This window comes from Toxoplasma gondii, chromosome Ia (assembly GCF_000006565.2).
Source record: "Toxoplasma gondii ME49 chromosome Ia, whole genome shotgun sequence".
In the NCBI taxonomy this organism is placed as follows: Eukaryota; Apicomplexa; class Conoidasida; order Eucoccidiorida; family Sarcocystidae; genus Toxoplasma; species Toxoplasma gondii.
Window position 1 is genome coordinate 1,049,233 of NC_031467.1, and position 22,528 is coordinate 1,071,760.

The window sequence follows — 22,528 nt, forward strand, 5'->3', positions numbered from 1 at the left end:
CAGACCAGTTGAGGTTGGCTTTGCTTGTGCCTCGAGAGAGAGCAACATGCGTTCTCTCCGCTTCGCTTCTCGAGCGCCGGCGACCTGTCGTCGAGCGGTCTGTCTCCTTCCTCGTCTTCCCGGGTTTCCCTCTCCTTCGCCTCGAAGGATGGAAGCAAAGACGCCAGCAGCTCTTCGTCGCCTGCCTCGCTGCGGTCTGGCGCCGTTCGCAGCTTCTCCCACAGAGCCACAACGAGGTCTGCGCGAGAGTGCAGCAGAGAGAGGAAGAGCACAGGAGGTGGAGAGAGAGGAGGAAAGCAGGCGCGAGAGAGGAGGGGGGAAAGACAAAGAGGGCGAGAATGAAAAGAAGAGAAAGTCAAGAACGCAAGAGGCAAGCAGGTGAACTTGCAGAGAAGAAAGGACGAGAAGCGAGAGACTTCAGGTCTTCACGACGTGAGCACCACGTCAACCTGGCGCGGTTTACGCCTGCTCTGTTACGCGGGGTAATGGACAGCGCGTCAGTCTGTTGGGCGCCTGAGTCGCTGTGTTATCTCGACGAAAGCTGCTCTTCAAATAATGACTGTCGCGTTCTCGCAGGTGCAGAGAAGGCAGAACGATGCAGCAGACGTCGATAGAGGAGAAACAGAAGCCGCAGAAAAGGTAGAAGCACTCCAGAGAAAAGACGACGGAATGTGACGCGAGGTGATTCCTTGGAGAAACCCTCGAGAGGAAGATGCTCCACTGGGACCCATTTGCCTCTTCTGAACTTCAAATGCACCAGTCTTTTCAAAAAACAAACTTCGAATGGCTGTTTCCTAGGACTGCCAGGTTGTAAGAACAGCCAGCTTGTTTTAATGTATAGACATACACATGTTCCTAAACGTATATATCTATATCTATATATATAGATATATATTTGCATATATATAAATATCTCAATAAAAATATACCTATATCTATCTATATACAAGTCTGTATTTATCTACAGATGGTCCTCTGCCGCACTCTACTCAGACTCGCCTCTTCTGTGCATTTTCGGGAGATGTGACCGCGCATGTTGAGGTGGGGTACAGAGGAAAAATCAAGTCTGTGACTTGTCAGTCTAAAACAAAAAACAAAACGGGCCTTTCGCGGGCAGCCTATCAGTTAGGGTGGAGAGAGGATGGTCACTCGTTTGAAAGTCGAAATCCCCGCTTTTCGCGCTACGCCCGGGCGTACGTACACCGCAGAGCCAGCGTCTGTGGAGAGAGTTTCTTTCGTGTGGGGTGTGCGCAGCGGCAAGTCGGTCGATAACGGAAGTTCATCCTTTCTTCAACTCCCTGATTCTTTTGCACTGTCCAGAATCGGTCTTCCTCAGCGTTTGCTTTCCGTCTCCCCCACTCTCGCTGACTTTCCGCTTACTCCTTTCCCATCCGAGACACAGTTCGCGTTCTGCGACTCAGAGATCCCCAGATGTGTGCTCAAGGGTGGATCGCATCCACATCACAATCTGTTTATATATTTGTATGTTTTCTTCTATTTCTATGGATATATCTGCATAAATTTATGCCTACACTTCTAGGAAGTCAGAGTTTCACGAGACCTAGTCCGACCGTGTATATATATATATATATATATATATATGTCAGCAAATGGTTATTTACATGCGAGGATGCGTTTCCATCCTGAACTGTCCTGTGGTGCCAGCGTTGCCTCCGTTTAGATTTTTTGGTTGTTTGGATCTCGGCTTTGCGTTTTCGCGCTGTGTCATTTCCTTCGCTTCTTTTCAGGAAACTCTTTCTTCGGTGTCTCGTGCGTCTGCTGTCGAAAATAGAGTTACTACTCTACGCTCTTTTTCGCTTTCTCACTTTCTAGGCTCTGGCGGTCGCAGCTCTGCAGGCGCTTGTCGAAGGGACTTTTTGAACCTGCGGGGTACCGCCCGTCCGTCCGAGGGAGAAGATCCGCTCTCTCTGCATGCAGCGTTTCCCTTTCTGCGCCCTCTCTCTCTGTGTCTCTTCTTGCTTCGGGGCCTTCCTTCAGACGACAGACAGCTGCCTGTGGTGAGGCCTCTTGGCGCTGGCGAAGCACAGCAAGAGAAAAAGAGGAAGGAGACACAGTCAGAGAGATGCTACGCAAGAAATGATGAACAGGAGCGCGACCGACAGAGAAGAGAGTTTCAGAGAGAGGAAGGCGGCGAAAGCCGCAGTGGCGCTTACAAGAAGGAAGGGAGGGCGAGGCAGAGAGACACAGAGAGAATTGCTGAGTTGTTTGCCTTTGAGACTGGAGGAACGTCAGGAAAGAGAGAGTACTTTGAGACAAGGAACCTGGCGAGATCCGACAGGCAGTTCGGCCTACTCTCGATTCTTCCATCTTGGTTTTTCCTTGCTGTTCTCTGCTCCGTTCTGCCCTCCGTTTCTCTTGCTCATCTGCAGTGCTTCCTCTGCACCTCTTGTGCTGCTTTTCCGCCCAACACAAAAGGTACTTTTCAGCCTCCCGTCCTCGCTGTCCTTCCTCGCTCTCTCTCCTCTCCCCTGCGTCACCCGGGGACTCTGGAGAGGAGACCCGGAGCGGACTGAGAGGACGTCCTCCTCGGTTCGCACCTACTCGACTTTTCAGTTCAAGCTAAAAATCCTCCGTCCACAAGGCGCGCGTTCGACATTCAGGAGCGGGCTGCTAGCATTCCGCTCGCCGTTTCACCGCATCACACGAACTGTACATACACACGAAGATCCGCAGCCGAGTGCGAGGAGAAAACCGAATTTCCCGCAAACACCCAGAGAGCTTTAGCGTCCTAAGTGACGCAACGCGAATTCGGCTGCGGCTTTAAGGCTGGCGGCTAGGAGCAGTCTTTCGAGGAGAGAAGAAATCCGATGCTGTTGGGGTGCGTGGGAAACGAATTCAACAAATTCGAAAAAAACTTGGAATGCGGACTCTTTCCTGCAGAGTGGGGCGCATCCTTTTGAGCAGGCTAACTGTTTTCTGCTCCCATTCTCCCTTCCTTCACCCCTCAGCGTACAGCATTCACAGACTGTCTGTACCGTGGAAATTGAAGCAGAGCATCGACTGCTGTGCCTCCACGCTCGCTGCCTTCCGTGCAGTTGTCCTCAGTTTGCCTGCCGCTTCCGCGCAGGCCTCTTTGACGAAAGAAAGTTTCGCGCCCTCGCTTTTGTGTCTCAGAAGCACAAAGCTCGTCCCTACAACATTTTGGGGAGCAGAACTGCTTTCGAGAGCAGCATGTCAGTTAAAACGCAAATCGCGGAAGCGGTGTCTCTTCCGGGCAACCACGGAGTCGCCCTGCCGAGTATCGTCTCTCCCCGACAAGCGCTGCGGCGGAGTGTACGTCCACCCGAAACCGCAGCTCCATGCGGAAGCCGCAAGGCCCCGCCGTTGTCGGCGCGACGAGGAGCGCCGGAGGCCGTTTGACAGGAGAAAATAGCGAGTTAGGTCGAAGACGGTGTGCAGGCGATGCCGGGATTGCCTCTGAGAGGGAGACGGAGAGCGCCGCTCTGGCCACAACACCGTCCACGCAGGGCAGCGTGCGAGCGCTGCAGCCTTTTTAAAATCTGGGAAAGCCCCCGAGTCGAGGTGTACGTACACCGCAAACCGCGTGAGGAAATGCTTCGGGACACCGTGGATTTTCGGCGACGAACTGTCGCGTTGAACGTCGAACTGCGCATGCGAGTCGCTCCTGGGCTGCGATATAGAGGCGTTCCTCACAGACTGGGAAGCAGAAATGACCCCCGTCTTCTGTCCAGAGGTCACGCGCGACTTTGCGGGAACTTAGGAGCGAAGGGTAAGAGGAAATCCACGGTTTGCGTCCTCAGCAGCGGACGAAGCGTTTCCGAAGAAGCGCATGCATGCGGGAGACGCTTCTACGTGCTTCTGCCAGAAATTCCGCCTTTGCGCACACACATCGCCCCCCAGGCCCAACGATGGCACAGCAGCTCCACGGTGTACGTACACCCTAGAACGGAAACGGAAAACGGAAAGGCTGGCGCTGGACCGAAGAGCGCCCTCTTTTATCCGCGTTTCACGTAAACAGCGACAGCAGAGTGCCCAGGACTCGGAATAAGGCCTCAGGTGCCCCTCGAAGAGCTACCACACGAACGAGGCTTCTTAGACAACAGGCCTCCGTGATTCCGCTGCTCTGAGATACACATGACTCTTTGCTGAGCTTGTGCGGTTTTCACTTACCCCAAGCAACTTCACATGCAGATAGTCGGGGTCAGAGAAACATTAAGATACTCCTCTTTTTCGCACAGCCTAGACGACCATACATACAGGCAGTCATACACGGGTATACTCGTACCATTTATACATTTTTATGCATGCAGACAGGGAGATGGAGCACGTCCCTATAGTGGGCTTGCAGCTCAAGACTTTCGTGAGGAAAAGAAGTACGCTTAGTGCGTGTGTATGCGAAGGGTGAGGCGATACACCGCGATTGAGGAACTGTCGATTTGTGTTGACAGATATAAAAAGCTTGCGTCTTATGGAGGAGCCATCGGTCGACCGTCTAAACACAGACCTGCGCTGAAAGTAGCTCTGTCGCTCGATCTTCGACTGTACGCGTATTTGCGTCCTAGTTATTCTACGGACCACGCACCTTTTTCTCCAGTGTCTGCCTCTTTCGGATTAACCTCCATCCCCCCGCATTTCACTTTCGCCTATTTGAAGCAACTGTCCCGAAGTACACCTTGCAGGCTTTAAGGCCCCCAAGAAGTCCACTTTTCCGAGCGATCTCGTGCAGTCCAACGCGACACCTGTTCTGTGCTCTGCAACTTTTAGTCTACACGTATACGCGGAGGCTCCTTTTTCCGTGGAGCTCTTTTTTTGCTTGGAGTAGGCTTTTCCGTGAAACTCCTTTCTATTGCGCTGTCACGCATATCCGCAACCTTTTGGGAGCGCTTGACGGCTGTCTTCCAGAGGCGAAAGAAAATGAAACCATGTCACGTACCTCTGCGTTCAGAGATCTTTTTCACGTAAACAGAAGCGAGACATCGAAAGCTCTAAAACATTTTCCAGATGTCTTCTGCGATATATATACATTATTCTAAGCTAATTCACTACACACGTATTCATGAATTTATATATATATATATATATATATATATATGTGAACGCACACACAGACACAGACATATTCCGCAGTATACCGCCACTCTTCCAGAGCAAAGGATATATGTGTTTGTTTGTTTATGACTCCAGAGGCGTGGAGGCCCCACAGATCCTGTGTCCATTCGTGGATCCGTTGATTCGCACTGTACCTACACCTCAGATCGTCCCAGCAACTCAAGTCACACAGGCCACCGAAGTCTCGGCCTCTGTTCGCGGCTCCTCCGTTCTGTCTAAAATGGAACCGCGAGCTCGCGGGGCGACCTTTGAGTTCTCCCAAGTGAACGGTTCCGTACGCTAATCCCTGCATGTGACAGGGGAGGTGTCTCTGAGGAAACGCCGTTTTTTTTCGATTTGCGCCTCGTGCAGGCGCCAGCACCGAGAGAGATACTTTCTGCGCTGCATCGCCTCCACAAAAATCGAGCGCAGCTGCATGCGAGCTTGCCTCTCGTCGACTTCCTTCGAAAACAGAACTTGACTATGTAGATCGCGCAGGTCGTACGCACCGGGTGTCTCTACACGAGAGCCATGAGTTCAATGCACAGAGAGAAAGTAACGATTTTGAGACAGAAACCGCGTGGCAGTCTTCGACACTCCAAAGGAAGTTTCTCGGCTGTACAGACACCCCACACCTCGTCGCACTCGGTGTTTCGAGAGACAGAGGCAGATCGAGCGCGAAAGCGCTTTGAGAACTCCAGTTCTCGCTTCCTTCTCCTGTTCATGCCAGAGTGAGTCTCGAAAAAAGCGAAGCGCGAGACGCCGTCGCCAGGCCACTCTCGCCGTTTCCTCAGCAGCGCGCATGCACAGGAACCTCTTGCCTCTATCGGTCCCTGTTCGACGGCTTGGCCCACTCGACCTGCGCAATCAAAAAGACAGGAAAAACGAAAACTAATTCTCCTCGAAAACCTCTCTGACACAAAGGTTTTACCTCACATACATTACATACAGACAGCGATACACGCCTATATCCATATCTACACCCGTATGTATATACATATATATTACACTTCTGTAAATATATGCCGGGTGCAGGCGGAACCTGTACGCATGGATATGGACGACTATTGAAAGGAAATACATCGCGCATGCATTTCCTCGGTTCCTTTTATCAAGGGTGACAGACTGCACTGTCACTCGGACGACAGAACGGTTGCGAAGAAAACTCATTTTTCCGTAGTGTTGCAACTTTCTCGGGGCTTACGTTGAGGAGCAAGTTGTCGTAGCCGTGACGGTTGAGTTGTCGAATTGCCCGCACCGCGTCTTCTCTTCGCTGGTAGGTGATAAACGCAAAGCCTTTGCTGCACTTCTTCTCCCTGAAAAAGACGCGCCCAGCGTACAGACACTCGACGTCATTCGTCCTGGAGCGACCCCCGCATGCACGCAGCACCCTGTCCAAGGAATGTTCCTCTGCGTATTCATTTGCATCTCCGTACGCTTCACTATTCCTCTCCTCCGGAACGACTTTCTCCACCTGTTTCCGCCTCGATTTATTGTACTTCCACATCGCTATTTGAATTGATGGCTGTGCAAGGAAACGCTCTCGCGATTTTAAAGACCAGCTGCAGAACGTCGGCGTGGGTAGAGAAGCCTGTTCTCTCTTTCTTCTTTCGCGGAAGAAACTCTGACACTTGACCTCAAGAGGAAACAACGCAAACTCCGAACTGCACAAACCCAAGCGTCCACCCTTCCCCCAACGTCCCCTCCCTCCTTTCCAGTTGAAACGGATACGCGTCTCCGTACTTGTCTCCTCTCTACCTACAGTTCACTCTCATGCGAAAGGATACTCCCAGAAAATGTGTGAAGCTACTCGCAACTGCATGCACTCGACCAGGGACGCTCAACGTTCTCTGCTTTGAAAAGTGAAACGTCTGAACTGTAGGGATGAAAAGGATGCCGAGGTCCTTTTTAAGAAGCTGAAGGACTTTAAAGAGTAAAAAAACGGGAACTCAGAGCTGGTGGGCTGTCAGGAGTTGCAAGACGTCTTCGCATGCATCCAGACCAAGTAGACACGCACTTGTGTTTCGCGAGGTAGATGCGATCGATTTTGCCGATCTTTCCAAACAACTCTGTGAGGTCTTCGTCCTTGACGTCTTCGCTCAAGTTCGTGACTCGGATGGTGCACTCTTCGCGGCGTCTGTTTTCCACGTCCTTCAAGGTCTCTCCCTCCCGCCGCGCGCGCGGGATGTACCTACAGCCGAGACCGCATGCATGAACACCCCGAAAGTAAAGATGGAGAAAACAGGAGGAACGACGGCCGCAGCGAACATCGCGCTGAGGACAAGGAACAACGGGGAGACCAAGCGAGTGCTACGGGTGAGCCCCCGCGAATGAAGACAAACAAAAGAGAGAGAGAAACCGAGAGAGCCAAGGAGAGAGGATCAAAGAAAGAAAATGACACACACACGCACGAAGACACAGAGATGGAGCCTCGGAAAGGGAGAACACAGACGAGAACAACGAAGAGCGGCAATGCGAGACAGACACAGAGAGAGACTGCTAAAGAGAAACAAACGTAGAAAAGGAAAGGGAAATACTGAGAAGCACAATGGTAAGGAGAGACACGCATACAAAGACGTAGTGAAAGAGGGAAGAAAAGGACAAACGCAAAAACAGACGTACTTGCCAGCACCGGCCGAACGCAAGCCTGTCTCCTCATCGCCGTCGCCGCCAGCCGCGCCCTGATGCACCGAAAAGACGTATGGAAATGTCCTCTACTTCCGAAAAAAGCTTCCAGAAGCGGAAGAAACACGAGCTCCCAACTCCACGAATTCACTCACTTCCTTGTCTCTCCCCTTTCTTTCGTAGACAAGACATCACCATCAGAAAGGTGAACCGAATTCTGTATCTGCTTCACCTACTCGTTCTTCTCTATATTCACGTATGCTCGCGCAAATACATATACACACACATATATATACATATACATATATATATATATATACACATACATACATATCTCTACGTATACAGATACACGTATACCGTTACGTATACATATATACATATATATATATATATATATATATGTGAATGAAATGGACGGCGTCAGTGAGCGGGAGAAGTCTTTATGAATTCTTGTTTGTTGTGGAGCACCGCGTTCGCTTTGCTTCCTCGGATTTTCCGTGAGTGTCATTTTGGCAGTTTCTCACCGCCTCGTCGTCTTCTCTGAGAGCACGGAATTTTTGGCGCAAGTCGCGGGAAGTCTTCGACGGATTCAGGTCCTGGCAACAGAGAGCGGCGACGGAGAGACGCGGGCAGCGAATGAGCGCGACAAACAGAGAAAAGCAGAGGAAACAGTGGTGAGAGAAAGAGACGCGCGCGCGGATCCAACAGCAGACGAAAAAGACGGCTTTCCCAGACTTTAATTTGCTTTTCTGCGGTTCTCAACTACCAGCTTTGCACCTGCACCAGTCGCTCTGAGTCGACACAGGTGCAGAGCCAGACGGACGGGTCGCCAAAACCAAAAGTCCGCCATAAACTAAATAAAAGATACATGTACTTCTTTATATATATATATGTATGTATATGCATGTGTATATGCATTTGCATGTATATGCATATATGCATAAACATGCAAATAATATAAGTATATGCGTTTCGCCCAGAAAAGGTTTTTCCATCTCAGCGTAGTGACAGCCTATCCGATGACGGGGAAGCGCCGCTGCAGGGGAGGAGACTGCAGGACGCAAAGGACCTACTCCCATGTAGAAGTCATCTTCTTCCTCTTCCTCCTTGAACTTGCGTTGCTTGCTGCTGCGCGGGACCTCGATGATGATTTCTTCGTGAGATCTGAGGGGAAACGCAAAAGCTCCAAAAAGCCTCCATTGTCGCTCTCTGTTTCGCGCGTTTTCTGCGGACGCGTTTCTGTCCTTTGCACGCTGTCGCGTTGTTCTTTTCAGACTACTCGCCGTACCGGACGGTTGTGGCGCTCAGGGAAGGGTCCCCGTCCGCTGCGTCGAGGCCGAAGGGAACAATGTTCTTCCTCGCGTAGACATCCTTGTTGATTCGCTGGCATTTGCGGATGACTTTGATTCTCTTGGTGACCTGAAGAGCGCGCCAGATCCACAGGTTCTCAACACTGCATTGCGACCGACCTGGCGCCTGCCGTCCACTCCTCCCTCGCCCCCCGCTCCTGCGTCGGCTTCTCCTCTCTCTTCTGTTTCTTCTCCTCCCGCTGTCCTTCCGGCTGTCGCCTCGCCATGTTTCCTTTTGATTCACCTCGTCTTACCTTGAGAGTTTCGCCGCGCAGAGTCTGGGTGTAGGTTGTGACGGTCTTGACGCCTTCTTCGTCCGGCTTCGTCTCGAAGCCGGTCGCAGTATTGACCAAGTCGCCGAGCTCGTAGTCGTCGTCGAGCTCGAAGTCCGCCCACTTGCGTTCTGCAGACACGCAGAAAACCGCGGACGCGCTTCCATTCGAGGCGAGAGAGCCGCCTGAAAACGCCTGCACAACAGCCGCCGCACTCGACAACGCAGGCCGGCAGCGGCAGGAGCGCGGACGACGGAAACTCTTCCGCGGAGACGGGAGGGAAAACAGAGAAAGAGAAAGGCAAGAGAGAGAAGGAGCAGACACAAGAGAGGAGAGTAGAAAAAAGGAAGAGAGGACAGAGGAGAGAAGAAAGAAGAAAGAGAGAGGAAACAGAGAAAAAGGCGAGAGAAGAGGCGCATTTTTGGTGAGGAAGGCCGAGACAGGCGTCGTTCACGGAGAAGAAACACCCTTGAGGGCGCCAGCGAAAAAAACGGACTGAGTGAATAGGACTCCAGAAACGGCAGAGGAGAGAAGGATCACAGTATTCCAGAGCAGAGAGAAGCAGAGAGGAGACACAGAGAAACGCCCGAACACTGCGACAGTAGGCGCGAGGTGACGGCGAAACGCAAAGAAGGTGGACGCTCCACCCGAAAGAGGTGAGAGGAAGCAACCAGGAGGACAAGCGACCCCAAGAGAAATGCATATGGGAGGCGAAGGAGAGTGAAGGAGACAGAAGACGATAGTTTCCAGAGACCGAGAAGAGACAGGAGTCGAAGAGAAAGGAAGCCAGACAGAGACAAAGTGCAGGGCGTAGGAGAGCTCAGCGTCCACGACAATTCCGAGAACATTCATCAGAGAGGAGACAAGACGACGGCCCTGCATCGTGCGAGATCGGATAAACGAGACGAAGACAACGGACGAAGAAGAGAGTTGCCCTTTTTCCAGGCGACTCTCCCTCACCCTCGTGTGAAGCGTTCCCTCCTGCACACACAACTCCCTCCGCCCTCCTCTCTCTTCTCTCTTCTTCTTCTCGCCGCCTGCATCGGATTTGAACGTCCGCCGGCGGGGGAGAAGCGACGAAACATCAGGACAGATGATGAGGTCTATTTCAGTTGAAGAAACGCGCTGGGCGAGGAAGCTGCACGACGCACCTGCCGCCATTTTGAAGACAATTGAAGAGAAGCGAGGGAATTCAGCTTCCGTGGACGACGAAGAAGGCACCTGCGTAGAAGACGGCCGCAAACAGCTTTTTGCCTTTTCCAGAGAGGGACGAAGCAGCGAAGGAAACTTGAGGGTCGGCGAGACAGGGAGAGGCGCGCGGTAAGAGGGATGAAGACGCAGTGGAAGGAGGCCGCGGAGAACGGAGAAGGAAGAGGAAAATGTCTGACGGATATATGGAGAAGAAAATGCTTCTCTTCTTAGGCAGAAACAGACGAGAAGGTCCCAGACGTCACACCAGGCGCCCCCCACACAGCAGGCGTCGCTCTTTTGCGCGAGCTTTCGAAGCAGAAAGGAAGCCAGAAAATCAGTCCGCCCGCCACGAAGCGATTCTGCACTGTCTCCGTTTGTCTGCCGTTGCCAGAGAAGCGTGCGAGTGAGGGCATTCCTTCAGAGAGAATTTGCCTTCTCCCCGCTTTTCTCCCGGGTGTGCGGTGAAAAAGCGCGAGGATATACGCGAGGCCTCGGTTCGCCGGACAAACGCATGCACGACACCCCCCCGAGTCCCCGACCGCTTGGGGTTTCCGACAGCGACAGATCTTCTCGCGGATCTTTTCGCAGCGCGCGCAAAGTTGAAGACGAACAAGTTCTCTTGCGCGCAGTGCCTGCTCAAAAAACTCTGCTCGCGCAGAACTCGCCTCGTCTCTCGTCTCTCCTCGCCGGCCGCTCTCTGAATCCGACGCGCGCGTCTTCCGGGCGACACCCGCGGTGTACGTACACTGCGCGTGCGCGCGATTCTCGACTTTCCGGCGTCGGTTTGAGTCGCCTGTCTGCGGATTTCGGGCAGAGGCGGCGTCTCAAAAGGGACTTTTCTCGAAAGTCCGCGGCTCTTCTTCCCCACACGGTGCTCTCCGACTTCCTTCGACTTCCGCGAGCGCGCAGCCAACAAGAGAGTGGAGTGGGGTTCCTCGATCGAGACCGACAGCTAGCCGGCGCGGAGGCTTCCGGCGGCAAGTCCAAAAGTCTTGCTCGTTTCCGAGATTCCCCCTTCTTCTAGAACTTGCCGTTGAAACGCAGAAGACGGCGAGAAAACCTCCGTGTGAAAAGGGGAGAAACGTCGCGGAACTTGACTTTCTTTTCTGGAGACTCCCCATGGGGGAACGCTCCGGGCACGGAGAGCGGGCACCGACTTTCGAAAGGCTTCCGATCGGCGCCGAGATCTTCCTGGTCGCTTTTCCTGCCTTTCTTTTTCGTTTCCAAGTATTTCGTGCTTCTTCGCGCGAAGGGCGTCGCGCGCGCCCTCCACCCGACCTCCTTCTTGTCCACTCTTCTTGCGGTGGGCGCGCAGACTTCCACGCGCGAGTGCCAGGCAGCTTGACCCCGCGCCTGTCGTCCTCGTGACTCGACAACCACAGACGCGTTTCTTTGTCGCTTGCCGACATCTGGATCTCGAGCCGTTCGGCGTTGCGTCTGCTCTCCCGGTGCGCAGATGCAGTCTCTCTGCGCGAGACAGAACTCGACGCGAGGACTAGCGACGCTGCAGGCGCCGCGGACATGGACACCCGCCTCTTTTTTCTGTTGCTTTTTCGACGCTGCTGCACCAATCTGGGCCTTCCTCCACTTTCCTCGCTGAGTGCCAAGGTCAGCTACTTCCCATGAAGACTCGTCGAGCATACTAGAACGCACTGCCGCTGGTTGTCACTACGCCCCGTCCTGTTCTGTAGAGGAGTTCCTCTCGCGTAGACTCATTGAGCTTCTCCTTTAGACGAGAAGAGCTTCTCCTTTAGACGAGAAGAGCTTCTCCTTTAGACGAGAAGAGCTTCTCCTTTAGACGAGAAGAGCTTCTCCTTTAGACGAGAAGAGCTTCTCCTGTAGACGAGAAGGGCTTCTCCTTTAGACGAGAAGAGCTTCTCCTGTAGACGAGAAGAGCTTCTCCTGTAGACGAGAAGAGCTTCTCCTCTCGCCGAGAGACCATGAGCATTTGACATGAAAAAAGACTTGTTCTTGCCGTACCTTCGAGTCTGGGTCCTGTCTCTCGCACCTTTGAACTCTTAAAGAGTCGGCGCAGAGCGCTTCCAGTTCGATTCTCGCAACACAGCTTGGGTCTCGCGTCCCCCGCCGTCCTTTTCTGAAAGGTTTTTGGAGGCGGCTTTTCATTGCTGAAGAGCCCAGCTAGAGGTCCCCGGCGGTCCTCCAGAAGATGTCTTTCTAGAACGATGTCTGCGGACAGGCTTTAGGCCGTCGCAGCGGCGGATTCCAGAGTTCCCTGACAACGACTGTCTCGCACACTTGAGAAGGAGAGCGACGCGATTTCTGCTTTCTCGACTTGGCGTTGAAGTATTGTATGTCCTTGCGTTTTACGCATCAGCTCTCCTGTTCTTTGTGAAGCTTCTCACGCCATTCCCCAGTTCATCCTCCTCGTGGTTCATCAAGGAACGTTTTTCGCCCCCTCGGCACTGACCTTCGTCCTTCATCTGTTTCGACTGCGTCAACAAGAAGACCTCGACGTTTGGTCCTTCTTCGTCAGGCCTTGCTGAGGTCCTCCCAGGATCGGTACCCTTCTTCGCTTCTCCTTCTCTTCGTCCTCTCTCGCCTCTTCTTCCTCTCCTTGTTCCCGCTCCTTCCTTTCCCCTCTCCTTCTCTGCTCGTCCTTCTCCCTCTCTGCCGCCAGGATGTCGTCGAAAGGTGGATCTTCTCGGCTCGGCAGCAAGGACCTGAAGAAGATGACTTCTCGTACAGAGCGCGAACTGCGCGACTCCGGACGAGTGCGTGGCGAGGTGGAGCGAGTGGAGAAGCGACTTCGAGCGACAGCGAAGGTGAAGGAGCAGCCCCCAACAGGAGACTACAAACGGCGCGCCCTCGCCTCTCCTGGAGAAACAGCCGCGCCGACGTTTCTCGTCGACAGCCGAGGAATTCCAAGAAAGACTTCTTCGACTGCGCCTCGCAAGGCTACTTTACGTCCTGCGTCGTCTTCGCCGCGTCTTGCTTCCTCTTCGAGGCCTACAGAGTCGACTTTGCCCTCTTCTTCTTCTCGGGCGTTACAGGGAGCTTCTTCTTCGTCTTCTTCGCGCCCCCGGCGCCTTCACGAGTCTGCCTCTGGAAGAGGGGGAAGCGGAGGATCAGCCGGCGAACTGAGACAGGAGAAGAAAAGGTTGCCCGAGCTCGAGGCCGCGGAGGCGGCGCCCGCCTCCTGCGTCGTGGAACTCCGCGATGTGACTGCGAGAAAGGGACGCACGTCCCCCGCAACGCCTCCAGAGACTGCAGGCTCGAGTGTCTGCGGCCAAGGCAGCCATGCGAGAACGGCGGAGAAGCTCGAAGAGGGAACAGCTTCACACAGAGACGGCTCTCGACGCGGGAGCGTGGATGCGGAGACTTGGGCGACGCCGGGCGACGGGAGTTCCTCACACGAGTTCGAGTCTTCGCCACAACGCGAAGAGCGCATGCAGCCGCAGGAGACCGGACGCCGAGAGCTCTCTTCAGAGCCGCGCTCCGGAGACTTGACGAAGAACGGAGGGGACGGCGGACCGCGCAGACACTCATGCGCGTGGAGGAAGTGGAGAGAGCACATGATACAATCGTTCGATATCACCACCCACCCTTTTCCTCCACGCGGAGACGGTTCCCCGAGAAGGGGGAAGTTTCTCATGATCTTCCTGACCTCCTCCGTCCTCTTCTTCGTTTTCCTTCAAGAGTAAGAAGGTGCCGCTCGTCGCGGGGACTCTATGGAGTTCACGGGGCGTTCTGGAGTCGGCGTCGCTCGAAAGTTCCGGCAAACGGATATACAGCCCTCAGAAGGCTTCTCTCTTGGTTCCGTTCGAGAGAAAGGCTGAGACGGGAGGCAGCGGCAGACAAGGCTTGCATTCGGGAGAAGCCAGAAACGCAGACGGAACTTTCGAGTCTAGACAACAAAACGGATCTCCAGTTCTCGAGAACAGAGAAAACGCAAGGAATCGCTTCTGGAGGTCCAAAAGCGAGGCCGGCCGTCCGCTCCTTTTTTTCCCTTGCGGAGAGGGAATATGCAGAGGGCGTTTTTTCGCTGATATTATTTCATCTTCGCTCAACCTCTTGCAGATGCACGCACCTCGACAGTCTCGTGTAGGAGGCATGTCGCGTTCGGCTTCCTTGTAAAAGGCGCCACCGCTGGATCATCTGTCGAGTGACAAGGCTTCGGCGTGTGTACAGCTTCCTTCTTGTTCTTTCTCTCGCATGCGGAACAAAGGTTGTCTTTCACTTTCGATTTCTCTCTCTTCTCTTTTCGCAGACTCGTGTTGAATGTGACGACATTCAACGGCAGGTGCATGTCGCCGGTGCTGTACCCCTCGCACGACGCGCCTGAGTCGGAGCGGACGGTGAGAAATGAAAGGAATACAGGAGATGCTGCGCCTCTTCGTTTTCTCCAATTGGATGTCCTTCACGCAGAAAGATTGACCCAGTTATGTGCGACCTGTCGCGAACGGTGGCAGACTCCACTCTGTCTCGTGACCTGCGCAGACCTCGCTGTGAGGTTGAGGAGCACCGCAACTGCTGCAACTTGTTCATCGAGAGAAATGTCGTGAACCTAGTCAGGGGTTGGGAGACCCTGAAGAGCTCAAAACCACAGCGTTCGCTTGAGAGAACTCCCCGAAGCGAAAGAAAAATCTGGCGAAAAACTTCGCCTAGTTCCTTGCACTTTTAAGCTTGCTTGGAAAAATGGTTTGTAGTACGCGGTAAACTGAAGGTGACACCAGTGTGACAAAAGCACAAAAAGCAGGAAAGCCAGTGGGTGAGCGAAGCGGAAGGAACCAAGTTGTGCGGGCCGCCCCTCTGCGTTGCTTCTTGCGCGAGTTTCTTTCTCGCGTTTGGCCTTCTGTTTCTCTCTCTGGTTTTCTCACACTCTCGCGTTCTCTCCGTCGTTGGTCGACGCATGCATCATGCGACTGTGCTCACACCCGTTGTCCTGGAGGCCTTTCTAAATCCGGCGAGACTTGTCCTCTCGTCGGCTGTCTCTCTCGTGACTATGCCGGTTCTCGTTTTTCGTGCTCTCTGCGTTTTTCGCGTCTTTTCACTTTTTTGTTCACATGGTCGTCCCTTTCCGCTGCACTCGCGATTCGTCGGCGTTTTATCTCTTTTTCTTCTCTCCTCTCTTTCTTTCGCGTCGTCTACAACTTTCTTCTCTCCTCGCGTCTGCTCACGCCTGTGTCTGTTTTGGGCGCCGAGCTTCACCGTCCTCACAGAAACTGTCGATTCGCTTTCTCCTCGCTTTCTGCGGCATTCCGTTCTCAGCCTCGAGTCATCAGCTTTGGGTACGGCGCCTGCGAGCACAATCTCGGTGTGTCTCTGTTCCGGAGAGAGGAGACGAAGAAGGATCCGAGAGGCCGGTGGACGCCAGGGCCGCTGACGGAACGGTGCGCCTCGGGGCGCTGCGCCAGCGACGATGGCTGGCCTTCTGACCTCGTTCAGCGAGGACGCGCGCAGCGCTCGCCTGCCGCGTTCGACTCTCCGAACCGTAAGAAGTCGAAGACCAAGACCAGTGGGTGTTTCTGAAACCTCTCCCCCGCTGTGCATGCTCTGCATGTCCATTTTTATATATATCGAGATATGCCTGTACATGTATGCATGTCGATGTGTATATACATATGTATATATATATATATATTTATATATGCATACATATGCATACATATGCATATATATGTATATATATGTATATATATATATATATGCGTGTCTGTGTTTTTTCTGTGTAAATAAATGTTTAAATGTATTTCTGTGTACCAGGGGCATGCGGGTTTTCGGACTCTTTGGGGCAGTTAAACACACATGTACCTCTGCGTGGTTTTCTTGAGAGACAGTCGCGTTTCTTTCTCGTCGACCAGGGAGGTAAAGGTCGGGGCTCGCTTCTTCTCTCCACTAGTGTGGGTCTGCGCGGAGAGAAAGACAAGAAGAGATCGAGAGTCCACTTGCTTGTTGAAGGCAACCTGAGACGCTGGAGAGAAGGGGGAGCGACGGCGAAATCCAGAGGGCAGGAAGACAGGTGAAGTGAGGAGGGCCAAGGCCCGGCGGCTGCGAACTGAGTTCTTGCCAGGGAAGAACACAGACGTGGATGCGAGAGACTGAAGAGGAGAAACTGGTGGGTGGCTTCTCGCGAGAGGGAGAATTGGGTGCCATTGTGGACAGGGTGCTCCGCCCTCTGCGGTGTTTGTACAGCTCGCGTCTTCAGTTCTCTCGGCGCTCTGGACACCAACAAAGTTCGGAACTACGGCGAGATGTTTCGCGTCGTTTGGGGGATGTTTCTCCACGGCGGCTGGATGCACCTGCTGCTCAACGTATCGTGTCAAGCTCAGACCCTCTGGATCCTGGAACCTGTACGTCGTTTACCTTGAAACAACGCGCTTCGTTTGTTTTATCCTTTTCGATATAAAGCATTTACTGTATTGTCTGGACTGAAGTCGCCTCTTCTCTCTCGTGTAGCGCCGTCGTTCTCGAAGAGACACTTGGCCATCGGAATGCGACCGGCCGTGTGAACTCTCGCTCATGTCTGTGTCGCTGCGGCCTCAAACGCATTTTCTGCGCATTTTCTGCGCATTTTCTGTCCCCGTCTGCTTCAAATTCACCTTCGGTCGAGGAGACACACTGGTCGTTTTGGCGACCAGCCTCGACACCGCAGAAACTCTGTCTGATGTTCCTTCGCCTCCACGGAGACAGAGGTTCTGCTCTTCTTCTTGTTCGGCTCTGACTCCGATCAAGCACCCGTCGATGAACTCGAGGCTGTGCTCGTCTTCGTCGAGTTTGGCTTCCGTCAAGCCTCGACACTCTGTCCCCCTTCTGGTCGTCCTCGCCTGTTCTCGTCTCCTGAAACTCTCTACTTGTCTCGCGCCTCCAGAGTGCTCTCCAGACATCCCTTTCTTTCTCTTCGGTTTTACAGGCCTGGGGATTTTTGCGAACGCTCTCGCTTTGGATCGTCGGCGGCGTTTCTGGAAGTCTTCTGAGCGCCGTGGCGAATCCTTGCACCGTCACAGTCGGATCGTCTGGCGCCTTCTACGGCCTCCTTGGAGCCCTCGTGCCGTTCTCCATCGGTGAGCTTTTCAACCTTCACAGTCTTCAAGCGCTTTTTGTTGATGTCTAGGTTTTCTCACAAACGCTGACGGTTTAAATCCTCTTTGTCGGTGGCTCTTCTTCTGTCGGTAACCTCTTCAAGTTGCTGTCCTTCTTCGCTGCGGCTCGTCTCCTCTCACAGTCCTGGTGTCGGCGGCTTTGTGGTTTCCTCCGAATGCCTCGGAAATTCAAAGTCTCCGAAGCCGCGGAAGAGAGCCTTTCCTGTTTTCTGTTCCGCATGCACCGAAACCTCCCGCTGCGGCTTGCTGTTCTGTCTTCAGAGTACTGGGATCACATCGCCAGCCCTGCCTGGTTCCTTTTCTGCGTCTCAGTCCTCGTGGTGAGTTTCGAGGAAACGTTGCTCGCAAAAATATCTCCTCCCTCTTCGGTATACGATAAATTCTCTGTATAAAATATAAATAAATATGCATACATATATATACACATATACACATATATATTGTCTATGAGAATTTATGGGTATAAAAATATAAATAAATATATATGAGTTTATAGATACATATATATATGTGTAGATGTATATAAACATTTATGTGTATTTATAAATATATATAGAAACCAATATATGAATTTATAAATAAATGTATATATATATATGTATATATGTATATATATAGATGTATATCGATATCATTTGAATGTATGCATATATACATTGAGTTCATCCGAATTTGTTATGAAGACAGTCAAGATCTACGTCAAACGTCCACGCGCTGAATACACGCCCAGAAGAAGCTTTTTTCAGATGTTCTTCTGCAACGTTCGACAGTAGAATTGTGTTGTGCATGTGAGCATCGCGATGGTCAGAGAATGTCTCACACGCTCGTCAAAGACAAATAGGGAAAGGTGCCTTTTTCCTGTTTTTTGTGAATCGTTTCTTTCGCCCGTTCTACCACGAAACTCTCCCTTCCTCTCTCCGATGCTCTCCACTTCCAGTCTGATGTAACTTCGTTCCTCTTCCTGCCGTTTCACTTCTCTCTTCCAGTAGTTTCTCGCTTTCTCGCCGCTTTAGTCGTTCCCTCTCTCTTTTCTCCTCGAGTCTTTCTGCACTTGGCTGTTTTTTTGTCTCGTTTCTCGCTCGTTTTCCGCGCTGTGCCTCAGATGGTCGCGCAGTTCGGAAACATGGTTGGAGTCCAAGGAGTTGACAACAATGCCCATTTGGGTGGACTGATTGGCGGCCTTCTCTTCGGCTTCGCCACCATTCGCTCCGTTCATGCGTTCCGGTAAAGGCGCGCTGCCTGTACACCTGAGAATCGAAACGAACTTTGGGAGTCGCAAGTTGCGTCTCCCGACAGCGCATTCGATTTCGCTTCTCGAGTCTTCGCTTCTCGCCGCCTTACTGTCCTGACTCAGTTCACTACGAAACAATTGTGTGTTCGCATTCCTCAGGAATGCTTCGAAGTTCTCAAGTGTATTCTTACCTGTTTCCAGCCTCTCTACACATATTGATATATGTGGTGGTATATCTGCCTGGCTGGCATCCTCTCCTGCATGTGGATCTGTGGGTGTAACAGTATCTGTTTATCTTTCTTCCTCTATATACATGTAGAGAGAGTATAATTGCATGCATCTACAGACCTGAATTGTCGGCGTGTGTATGTATTTATATGTATAGGTAAGTGTCTGCATGCGCAGATGCATATATACGTATATATATATATATATGTGCTTCTGTATTTCTGTTTGCTTTGCTCGACGACTTGTATATCCTTTCTGTGCGGCCTGATCTCTTTTTCTTTTTTATCTTTTTCCGGTCTTCTCTGCATGCGTTCTGGATTCCAGGTGGCAAGGTGTGGCGGAGCGCATGGCCTCGTCCACGCTATTCTGGTGGATGTTTCCCGCAGAGAAAAGGCGCTCTCTTCGAGAGGACAATCTCCAGAGAGGTGAGACGAAAAGGGAGGAACGAAAAATGGTGGGTCGCGACTCTGTTCAATCGGAGCGCAAGTGATGAGAGAAGATCCAGTCCGGCAAACAGATCAGCATGGTTCCCGCTCAAAAAGCGATGTCGATTTTTGAGACCCTTGTCAACGCCTCTCCCGCCAGAAACATGCTACAGATTCGTCCCTGTCTTTTTCCATTCTCTCTGTGTAAACGTATACATTCGAGTGTTTGAACAGGCATGCATGCATTTGTACTTTCTTCTACGGTTCGAGATCGGTGTGCACTTCTCTGTCAGTGTAAGCGCATGCATTTATGCGTACCCTACATTATATATACATATATACATATATATATGTATATAGTACAGGCAAACATGCACATGCATATTCAAGTAGAACAGAGTACGTATGTATACACATATATGTATATATATATATATATATATGTATATTTATGTATATAGTACAGGCAAACATGCACATGCATATTCAAGTAGAACAGAGTACGTCTGTATACACATATATGTATATGTATATATATATATATATATATGTATATATGTATATTTGCGTGTGAAGATGTATAATCCTGTATGCGTACATATAACGTGTGACATGTACACTTGCACAGAGGATGTCGTGTGTGTTTTGGAGAATCGCATGTGGTTCCGGTCCGTTTTTTCGATGCATGCAGTGGCTCGTGAAAGGGAAGAACGGTCATCTGGGCGCATTCCTCCGCCGAAATTCGTTTGGAAGTTCCGCGGTCACGAGCGCGAGTGGTGCGTCCGGTTCGCAGCAGCTGTGGGCCTGGTGAGTTTCCAGCGAATTCAGATCTTTCTTGGATCGTGACGTTTCTGTAGATGTCTTCTCGTCTCTTCAGTGAAAAAGGCCGATCGGTTATTCCTTTTGGAGCTGTCTTCGTCGTCACTCGCGAGCGCAGGAGAGAACCGCGCAGCGCCGACCTTCCGTCGGGTCGAGATGTTTAAAATGTCAAAGCACTTGGGAAGAGAGACACGATCTCTTTTCTTCGACCAGCAGCTTCTCTGGATCGCTCGCGGTCCTCCGTATATCCATCGGTGTTCGTCCACTTCGTCCGATCTTCTACTTGTTCACTCATCGAGAAGGACATGTCCGCCTCTCTGTATACCTAAACGGGCAAGGCAGACACACATAATACAAAATGATATATATATATATTTATTTATTTATGTAAATATTTATCCTGGTGCATATGTGTACGTGTGTGTTTATGTCTGTATGTGCAGGTCACCTTCTGGTCGGTGTTGTGGCTGTATTTGCTGGTTCCGTCGTACTACGAGTCTCTGAGTTCGCCGCCGGGCAACTTTTCTTTTTTGGGATCCACCGGCTGTCACTGCTGTCGAGTCCAGCCGTTCCCTGGAGAAGAAGACAAGCTTCCGGCGTTCCATCCAGTCCGTGTGAACAGAGGACTCTTCTGGTGTTTCGTCTCCGAGGGAGTGGCGAACCTTTTCTGCGGACGAAGCTCTGCGCTGAACCGCGGCGCAGATGTCTACGGACAAACGCGTCAATTCGAGGAAGCGCTGGGCGACCTCCCGAGCGCCCGAGCCGGCGAGGCTCCCCTCCGAATCGCGAAGGAAGAAGGCGAGAGCGCGAGCGTATGGCAGCGCCTAGTGAAGTCGGCAAAGAAAACGTACAACGCAGTTCTGGGCAACACCACGACGCCCGCAGCTCCTTCTGCGGCCGAGCTGGCACAGCAGACGAGGGCAGGCCAATAAGCGCGGCGAAGCAGAGAACAGAAGCGCTTCGAAGAGTCTGCGTCGACGAAAGAATGTCCGACAGTAAAGAAGAAGGAGAGACATCTGCGTCGAGACTCTGCTCACCTGAGCGTGCGTGCAAGAAGAAGGAAGGCCATACACACCGCGAAACGATGACGCAGGGGGCTCACATGGTCAAAGGAGAAAAAAGCGAAGAGAGCGCGCCAGCGACGCTCCATTTGAAAGAACGTTCAGTGGCCAAAAAGGAATTCAGGATGTTGCATCTCTTTCCTGAAGTTCTTCCGAGCAAAGTCCGTCCAGTCTCGAACGTCCTGCTTAGGTCGTTTTTTGCGAGCATGCATGCACCGCATCTTCCAGGAGGCGGTGGAGAGCCGAGGTGTGGCGACAGAGAACGGCGTGCAGTTCCTGTCAATATCGGCGGTCGGCTATTCGACGCCAGACGGTTTCGCGACTTCACCCGCATCGTCTCTCCCTTTTTAAATGCATGCAGGTTCTCTTCTGCAGGTTTCAATGCGCCGCGTTTCGTCACAAGTCGCGAGTCAGACTCGCCTAGGGAAGAAATGCAGTTGGTTTTCTCGCGCGAGGCGCAGGAGGTCCGTTTTATTTTGTGTCTCTTTTTGCTAGAGACTCGGCGAAGAGTGTTCGCCGATGGTCGACAAGTTCGACAAGTTGTCGAGTTCTCCCGATAATAGGCTTTGTCTGTGCCTTCTGTTTTTCCGCCATGCATGCAACAAAGGACCCGACAACGCTTGTCAATGCGACATGAGCTGGCCGAATCTTGCGGTGGAGACAGAAACATGCAGCGACTCCCCATCGATACTCCCAACAGAGGGGGAGGAGAGAATGGAAGGAAAGGAACAAAAACGAGACAGACAGAGGAAGGAAGCAGAGAAAACGAGGAAGGAAATCGGGAACAGTCACGGCACACAGCCAGTGCAGTGGAGCAGAAAAAGGAGCAAGAAGAGAACGTAGTGGAGAGACAAAGGAACTGAGAAAGAGGCAGGGACAAGAGCGTCACAGAAATTCTGTTTTAAGAGCTAGACAGCCGAGCAAAGCTAGCGAGCACCGCGACATCTGAAAAAAAGATCTCTTGAGTTCAGATAAATGCTTCTGTGCAAACCGATTCCATTCGCCAGGCAGCTCTCCTTCCTTCGCCAGGGGCAGGCTGCCACCGCCAGAGTCCTTCTACGGAGAGAGAGAAGGAAAGATGAGAGACGCGACCCGGAGCGTTCGCGCTGGCGGGGATCATCTTCGTTTTCCAGAGAACGAAGGCAAGCAGAAGGAAAGAACAACAGGAATAAGAAGCCTGGAAATGCCCGTTC

General features: G+C 52.2%; 4 protein-coding genes across 4 annotated transcripts; 2 read left to right on the forward strand and 2 right to left on the reverse strand.

Annotated features, from left to right (window-relative positions):
- Nucleotides 1–1,622: 1,622 nt before the first annotated feature.
- TGME49_294660 (hypothetical protein) lies at nucleotides 1,623–2,534 on the forward strand (the record flags this gene model as incomplete). Its single annotated transcript, XM_018782238.1, has 2 exons — nucleotides 1,623–2,018; nucleotides 2,391–2,534. The coding sequence occupies 2 exons, from the start codon at nucleotides 1,623–1,625 to the stop codon at nucleotides 2,532–2,534; spliced, it is 540 nt and encodes a 179-aa protein (XP_018638578.1).
- Nucleotides 2,535–5,532: 2,998 nt separating this feature from the next.
- Nucleotides 5,533–11,115, reverse strand: TGME49_294670 (translation initiation factor 3 subunit). Its single transcript, XM_002370195.2, has 9 exons — nucleotides 10,471–11,115; nucleotides 9,302–9,450; nucleotides 8,987–9,117; nucleotides 8,772–8,862; nucleotides 8,223–8,294; nucleotides 7,693–7,751; nucleotides 7,088–7,261; nucleotides 6,275–6,386; nucleotides 5,533–5,929 (listed from the first exon to the last, which is right to left on the reverse strand). Exons 1-9 carry the CDS (start codon nucleotides 10,478–10,480, stop codon nucleotides 5,894–5,896), a joined length of 834 nt encoding a protein of 277 aa, XP_002370236.1. The 5' UTR covers nucleotides 10,481–11,115; the 3' UTR covers nucleotides 5,533–5,893.
- A 264-nt stretch (nucleotides 11,116–11,379) lies between these two features.
- Nucleotides 11,380–22,278, forward strand: ROM5 (rhomboid protease ROM5). Its single transcript, XM_018782239.1, has 11 exons — nucleotides 11,380–12,118; nucleotides 12,846–14,168; nucleotides 14,739–14,826; nucleotides 15,740–15,962; nucleotides 16,664–16,821; nucleotides 17,382–17,532; nucleotides 17,833–17,891; nucleotides 18,674–18,795; nucleotides 19,355–19,455; nucleotides 20,147–20,262; nucleotides 20,718–22,278. Exons 2-11 carry the CDS (start codon nucleotides 13,150–13,152, stop codon nucleotides 21,204–21,206), a joined length of 2,526 nt encoding a protein of 841 aa, XP_018638577.1. The 5' UTR covers nucleotides 11,380–12,118; nucleotides 12,846–13,149; the 3' UTR covers nucleotides 21,207–22,278.
- TGME49_294680 (hypothetical protein) lies at nucleotides 11,531–12,151 on the reverse strand (the record flags this gene model as incomplete). Its single annotated transcript, XM_002370196.1, has 1 exon — nucleotides 11,531–12,151. One exon carries the CDS (start codon nucleotides 12,149–12,151, stop codon nucleotides 11,531–11,533), a length of 621 nt encoding a protein of 206 aa, XP_002370237.1.
- Nucleotides 22,279–22,528: the final 250 nt, after the last annotated feature.

Bases quoted from the DNA above. Each gene is read 5' to 3' on its own strand.
- TGME49_294670 (XM_002370195.2), bottom strand. The intron at 9,118-9,301 runs GTAAGACGAGGT...CGCGCTCTTCAG, and splicing joins TGCGCGGCGAAACTCTCAAG to GTCACCAAGAGAATCAAAGT. The intron at 8,863-8,986 runs GTACGGCGAGTA...GTTTCCCCTCAG, and splicing joins CTGAGCGCCACAACCGTCCG to ATCTCACGAAGAAATCATCA.
- ROM5 (XM_018782239.1), top strand. From the start codon at position 13,150: ATGTCGTCGAAAGGTGGATCTTCTCGGCTCGGCAGCAAGGACCTGAAG. The intron at 14,169-14,738 runs GTAAGAAGGTGC...CTCTTTTCGCAG, and splicing joins TTCTTCGTTTTCCTTCAAGA to ACTCGTGTTGAATGTGACGA. The intron at 17,533-17,832 runs GTGAGCTTTTCA...TTCTGTCTTCAG, and splicing joins CCTCGTGCCGTTCTCCATCG to AGTACTGGGATCACATCGCC.